General features: G+C 33.8%; 1 protein-coding gene across 1 annotated transcript; it reads right to left on the bottom strand.

Moving 5' to 3' along the window:
• Window positions 1-603: 603 nt before the first annotated feature.
• LOC139841719 (uncharacterized mitochondrial protein AtMg00810-like) lies at window positions 604-2,151 on the bottom strand. The gene is made up of 4 exons (XM_071831924.1): window positions 1,999-2,151; window positions 1,373-1,521; window positions 970-1,108; window positions 604-867 (listed from the first exon to the last, which is right to left on the bottom strand). The coding sequence occupies exons 1-4, from the start codon at window positions 2,149-2,151 to the stop codon at window positions 604-606; spliced, it is 705 nt and encodes a 234-aa protein (XP_071688025.1).
• Window positions 2,152-7,378: the final 5,227 nt, after the last annotated feature.

The raw sequence follows: 7,378 nt of genomic DNA, 5'->3' as shown, positions 1-7,378 counted from the left end.
GTTCACAATTAAATTGAATTCCACAGTTTCGCTATACTTGCATCAGCCTAAGCTTTAGGATCAAAACACATCACCATTTTTTTTGTGTAATTTAGCATTTTAATATCGATTGCCTTAAAAACAGAAATTTATATAAAGATTATAATCCACGTAAGTTGTGGTGTTGCATTCAAGATAATATATATTACATGTACATAAGATATTAGAGATAAGTACAAACTCTATACAACAAATAATTTTATGTTTAAGGGAGTCTTGATAAACTCAACTATACATCATGTTTATCATTAAGTTTCTCCGTCATACCCCCCTCAAGTGAATAAGTGCCGGATCAACTTGAAGCGTGTCATAAAAATTCTTGAACATAGGTCGACGTAAACTCTTGGTAAAAATGCTCCCAACTTGGAGTGTGGTAGGAACAAACTTGGTGTATAGTTTACCCGAAGAAATAAGCTCTCAAACGAAGTGATAGATGATGTCAATGTGCTTAGACCACTCGTGGGAGATAGGATTCTGACTGGGGAACAAGAAACTTTTATTGTCACATAGAATGGTAGGTTGATCCGGAGGTAGAACATGAAGTTCGATAAGAAGGTGTGTGATCTATACAATTTCTGCTGCAGTATTTGCGAGTGCTTGATATTCAGATTCACAACTCGAACGAGCCACGGTAGGTTGCTTTTTTGCACTCCAAGACACAAGATTACCTCTATGAAAAATTGAATAGCCATAAGTGGATCGGCGAGTTTCAATACAACGAGCGCAATCTGCGTCAGAATCACCAAGAATAGAAGATGTAGGTGAATGCTTAAAGGTTAACCCATATGACAAGGTGCCCTTAACATAACAAAGAATACGTTTGACGGCCTGAAAATGAAGCATCATAGGAGCATGAAGAAACAGACTCACCTTATTAACAACATTAGAGATATCTGGGCGAGATATCGTTAATTATTACAACGCACCCACCATGGATCGATGTAGAGTATGATCAACAAAAGGAGGTCCGTGGGAGGTGAGAACCTCAGCTGTGGAAAGAGGCATACCAATTGGCTTAATATGCAGCAACCTGGCATGAGTTAGTATGTAGTGTGCATACTTTTTCTGGCTAAGAAAAAGGCAGAGTCTGTATAAGTAACTTCAAGACTAATAAAATAGCTTATTCGACTGAGGTCTTTGATGGCAAATTCGTCATGTAGGTGAGAGATTAACTTCTTAATGGTAGCACTATGATTGCCAGTTAAAATGATGTCATCAACATAGACAAGTAAGTAAAGAATACATGCACCTTTTCGGAAAACAAATCAAGAAGGATCGGCACGACTACATGAAAAACCAAAAAGAATAAAAAAAATTGCTGAGACGTTGAAACCAGACCCGTGGTGGCTGTTTGAGACCATATAAAGCCGTCTTCAGCTTGCAAACATTTGATGGATATCGCGAGTCAACAAAACCAGGCGGTTGTTCCATGAGAACATGTTCAGTGAGATGGCCATTTAGAAACGCATTCTTCACATTTAGCTGGTGAAGATACCACTTTTTAAGTGTCATAAGGGATAAGACAATGCATATAATAGAAGACTTAACCACCGGGCAGAAAGTGGCCGAATAATCAAGACCATGGATTTGAGTGAATCACTGAGCAACAAGACGAGATTTAAGATGGTCGGTGGATCCATCAGACTTGAACTTTGTATGAAACACCCATTTTGGATCCAACAATATTTGAGTGAGAAGGACGTGGAACTAAATCTCACGTATTATAACACTTTAAGGCATCCATCTCTTCACGCATTGCTTGAAACCACGATGGATCTTTGGCGGCAGACTTAAACCTTCGTGTTCTTTGACTGTAAAGAGAGAAGAGTGTGAACATTAAGAAGATAATTGAGCCAAGTCAACAATATGACGTGGTTTAAAAATACCATATTTAGATCGAGTTATCATCGGGTGTCGAGAAGTATGGGCAGTGATAGAGGCGTCTGTGGTAGCCCTAACCTGTGGTGAAGAAGGCGACTGAGCAGCAAAAATAGTATGATCAGGAGTCGTTGTATCCTCACATATGGTGCAAACTGATGAATGAGAAAATTTAGTATGATCAGGTGAATGAAAATTTGTAGCCGAAACGACAACTGGATTTGAAGAATTCATTTGAACCGCATTATAAGTGAGGCTACCAGGGCATCAGATTTAGCTCCGGAATAAGGAAATAAAGCTTCATCAAATTGTGTGAGGCGTGTCACATACACACATCCAGTATGGAGATCTAAACATTTATAACCTTTATATTGCGCATTGTACCCTACAAAAACACAAGCAATTCTTCGAGGTGCAAGTTTTTGGGATGAGTAATCTAGCAAGTAAGGATAAACACAACAACTAAAAGTACGAAAATTGTCATAATTTGGTGTAATGGAATATAACACCAAAGGGAGACTTGGAGGATAAAATAGCGGACGGGAGTCGGTTGACAATATAGGTTGCCGAGCTAAATGCATCCAACTAATGAGAAGTTAGAGCATGCGCATTGAATAACATAGTAAGCCCAGTTTCAGTAATTTGACTATTTACGTTCTGCACAATCATTTTGTTGCGGAGTGTAAGGAAAAGATAAACGATGATGCGTACCATCATCAGAAAGTAATGGTCGAACCAGCTAATTAGTAAATTCTGTGCCCCCGTAACTCTGAAAAGTCTTAATTTGCATGAAATTGTGTTTGAACCATATTCATAAATGACTGAAACACATAGTAGAAATCTGACTTCACTTTTAGAGGATAAAACCAAGTAAAGCGAGAAAAGTCATCAACAAAAATAACATAGTACTGATAGCCACTAATAGACATAATAGGTGCAGGTCCTCACAAATCACAATGAGTCATATCAAGAATATGTAATGGTAAATGTTTGCTCTTTGATTGACAAGAAGAGCATAGGTCGAGGTTAGGTAATATAGAAGTAACAGATATTCGTCCCATTTTATTTAAAGAGGAAATTACATTAAAGGAAACATGTCCTAATCTATTGTGCCATATTTGATAATGCTAAAAACAAACATATATTTCATAGCATTATCCTTCAGAAAGACAAGCTTTTGGTTGCAATTGTTCTATTTATGAGTGATATTCGTTTAAATAATAAAAGGTGAAGACAAAAGACAGATTCGACGATTTGAAGACGCAAACGACCAAAAAGCTAAAAAGTACAAAGTACAATCAAAGTGGTTCAAATTATTGATGAGAAACGTCTAAAAATTACAAATGTACGAGCCGCAAAATGTAAAGTGCAAGATATTAAATCGTACGAAAGGACGTTCAAAAATCCAGAACCAGGACCTGAGCCAACTATCAACGCGCGACGCAACGGAGCTAAAATTACAAGACAACTATGCACAAGAATATAATATAATATATATATAATTATATAAAATTATATATATTATATTATATAATATATTAATACGAGCAGCCCACGTTTTGGAACCATATGTGACCAGGAAAAGGCGGCCATGTGACTGCATGACCAGGAAGCACAAAACTCATGCGGTCGCATGAGTTATTGTAGCAGGCCAAGTATTATAAAAAGGCAGTTTGCTCGACGAATTTAACACATCTTTTTCTATCTACTCTCTATCTCTCAATATATATATATATATTTATATTTATAATTTTAATTTTAATTTTAATTTTAAGTTAATAATAATAAGGTTATAGTGGCGATTGTTTTAAGTTTGTAAGTCGAAATTCTGTCTGTGTAACGCTACGCGATTAATACTCATTGTAAGTTATGTTCAACTTTTTTAAATTAATGTCTCGCAGCTAAATTATTATTATGCTTATTTAAGCCGAAGTAACCATAATGTTGGGCTAAATATTAAAGACGGGGTAATTGGGCTTTGTTCCATAATTGAGGTTTGGACAAAAGACCGACACTTGTGGAAATTGGACTATGGGCTATTAATGGGCTTTATATTTGTTTAACTGAATGATAGTTCGTTAATTTAATATAGAGATTTACAATTTGAGGTAATTATAAATAACCACATACAATCGATCGGACACGATGGGCGGGATATTTATAAGTACTAATAATCGTTCATTTAACCGGACACGGGAATGGATTAATAGTCAATGGACTCATTAAAATAGGGGTGGATTATGTACAAGGACACTTGGCGTAATTGTTAATAAAGTATTAAAACCTTGGATTGCACACAGTCGATAACCTGGTGTAATCATTAACAATGTATTAAAACCTTATTACAGTTTAAGTCCCCAATTAGTTGGAATATTTGACTTCGGGTATAAGGATAATTTGACGAGAACACTCGCACTTTATATTTATGACTGATGGACTGTTATGGACAAAAACCAGATGGACATATCGAATAATCCACGACAAAGGACAATTAACCCAAGGTAATAAATTAAAATCAACACGTCAAACATCATGATTACGGAAGTTTAAATAAGCATAATTCCTTTATTTTATATCTCATCGCACTTTTATTTACTGTCATTTTATTTATCGCACTTTTAATTATCGTACTTTTAAGTTATCGCAATTTTATTTACCGTCATTTTAATTATCGCACTTTTAATTATCACATTTTTATTTATCGTTATTTACTTTACGCTTTAAATTAAGTCATTTATATATTTAATATTTTACATTAGGTTTTAATTGTGACTTAAGACATAAAATCGACAAACCGGTCACTAAACGGTAAAACCCCCTTTTTATAATAATAATACTACTTATATATATATTTATATACAAATATAGTTTAAAATAAAATATAGCGTTAAACTTGGCTAGCTCCCTGCGGAACGAACCGGACTTACTAAAAACTACACTACTGTACGATTAGGTACACTGCCTATAGTGTTGTAGCAAGGTTTAGGTATATCCACTCTATAAATAAATAAATAACTTGTGTAAAATTGTATCGTATTTAATAGTATTTCGTAATAAAAATATAACTATTTCGTATACACCTCGCATAACATCAATAACTCAAAAGAACCCCGTGTTTTACTAGAGTAAAGAGTAGAGAGAAACGCCTTGTGTCCTTGCTCTAGTACATAAAGATCATCAACACGCCTGCTCATTACTAGTATTGCCTTGTTGTGTCGATTCTGAATCATAAGTTGTTTATCAGATAACAAGATATGAACAGGGTTATTGGAACACCCTGTTTTTTTTAACTAATTAACAAGTTTACAACAAGCACATAAAAGAATATACAAGATTAGTAACATACAAAAATCGAGTTTCATCACTATATTGCAAATTTACACATGTTTCACATTTTGTCAAGAACCCTAAAAAGTACATGGATTAATCAACAATATAGAGATAAAAACCTGTTAATATTCATATGTTAATGCACAATTTCGTATTTAAAGCTTGGATTAATCTATCATGAACAAGAATCAAGTTAGGGTTTGTTGTTAAAAAAGAACTGGAAAGAAAAGGGAAGAAAAAATCGTGACAGGGAAAATGAATCACGAAATAGAAAGTCCGTCCTTTAAATAAATGGATGTAAAAACCCATACTCCATAGCACACGGGTATTTGACTATTTTCAGAGATAAAACGCACCTCGTTAGGCGGCCCTAACAAGGTCCAAATTTAATAAACAAATAAGTTCTGTGACCCCTGTCACAAAATGAACTCACTAGGCCAACAAATAATTATCAACAAGTAATAAATAAAAATTACATTAAAATGTATTTAAAATCACTTAAAGGGCAAAAAGGTCAAATTGACCAAGGCTCGATTCTAAATTGTTACAAATTTACCCCCTTAAAGAGATTCCGTCCTAGAAATCTAGTCAGTTAAAGTCAACAAGGGTCATGGGTACCAAAAAAATCATCACAACGAGATCTTAGTCATAACACGTCTTATGGTCACAAGCATTACTAAATTCAGTTTAATATTCCAACTGTCAAGTTGAAAACTCATCGATCCAAAGTCAAACACAGTCTTTCCGTTATGACTACCTGATAATGCTAAAAACGAATATATATTTCATAGCATTATCCCTCAAGAACGACAAGATTTTAGTTGCAATTGTTCTATTTACAAGTGATATTCGTTTAAATAATAAAAGGTGAAGATAAAAGACAGATTCGACGAATTGAAGACGCAAACGACCAAAAAGCTCAAAAGTACAAAGTACAATCAAAGTGGTTCAATTTATTGATGAGAAACGTCTCAAAATTACAAGAGTACAAGACGCAAAAAGCAAAGTACAAGATATTAAATAGTATGCAAGGACGTTCGAAAATCCAGAACCGGGACCAGAATCAACTCTCAACGCTCGACGCAACGGACTAAAAATTACAAGTCAACTATGCACATGAATATAATATAATATATAATTAATTCTCAAAATTATATATATTATATTATATATAAAACCGCCGGCAAACAAGAAAACAAACGAATGTGAGCTGGAATCTCAGGCCATGCGATCGCATGGCCAGCAAGACCAATTTCCATGTGATCGCATGGCAGCAGAAACCTGGCCACATCTATAAATTTCAGCATTTTTGAACGAAATAAACACATTTTTTTCTCTTCTCAATCTCTCAGAGTAATATATATATATATATATATATATATATATATATATATATATATATATATATATATATATATATATATATATATATATATATATATATATATATATATATATATATATTATAATTTCAATAATAATAAGGGTATGTTAGCGAATGTTGTAAGTGTGTAAGTTGAAATTATGTCCGTGTAACGCTACGCTATTATTAATCATTGTAAGTTATGTTCAACCTTTTTAAATTAATGTCTCGTAGCTAAGTTATTATTATGCTTATTTAAATTGAAGTAATCGTGATGTTGGGCTAAAATATTAAGACGGGGTAATTGGGCTTTGTACCATAATTAGAGTTTGGACAAAAGAACGACACTTGTGGAAATTAGACTATGGGCTATTAATGATCTTTATATTTGTTTAATTGAATGATAGTTCATTAATTTGATATAAAAATTACAATTGGACGTACCTATAAATAACCACATACACTCGATCGGACACGATGGGCGGGATATTTATAAGTACTAATAATCGTTCATTTAACCGGACACGGGAATGGATTAATAGTCAATGGACTTATTAAAAAAGGGGTAAATTATATACAAGGAAAATTGGTGTAATTATAGTTTAAGTCCCCAATTAGTTGGAATATTTGACTTCGGATATAAGGATAATTTGAAGAGGACACTCGCACTTTATATTTATGATTGATGGACTGTTATGGACAAAAACCAGATGGACATATTGAATAATCCAGGACAAAGGACAATTAACCCATGGTAATAAACTAAAA

The sequence above is a fragment of the Rutidosis leptorrhynchoides genome, chromosome 4, assembly GCF_046630445.1.
Source record: "Rutidosis leptorrhynchoides isolate AG116_Rl617_1_P2 chromosome 4, CSIRO_AGI_Rlap_v1, whole genome shotgun sequence".
Lineage (NCBI taxonomy): Eukaryota > Viridiplantae > Streptophyta > Magnoliopsida > Asterales > Asteraceae > Rutidosis > Rutidosis leptorrhynchoides.
The sequence above is the reverse complement of the archived record's forward strand: the minus strand, read 5'-3'. Positions and strand labels throughout refer to the sequence as shown.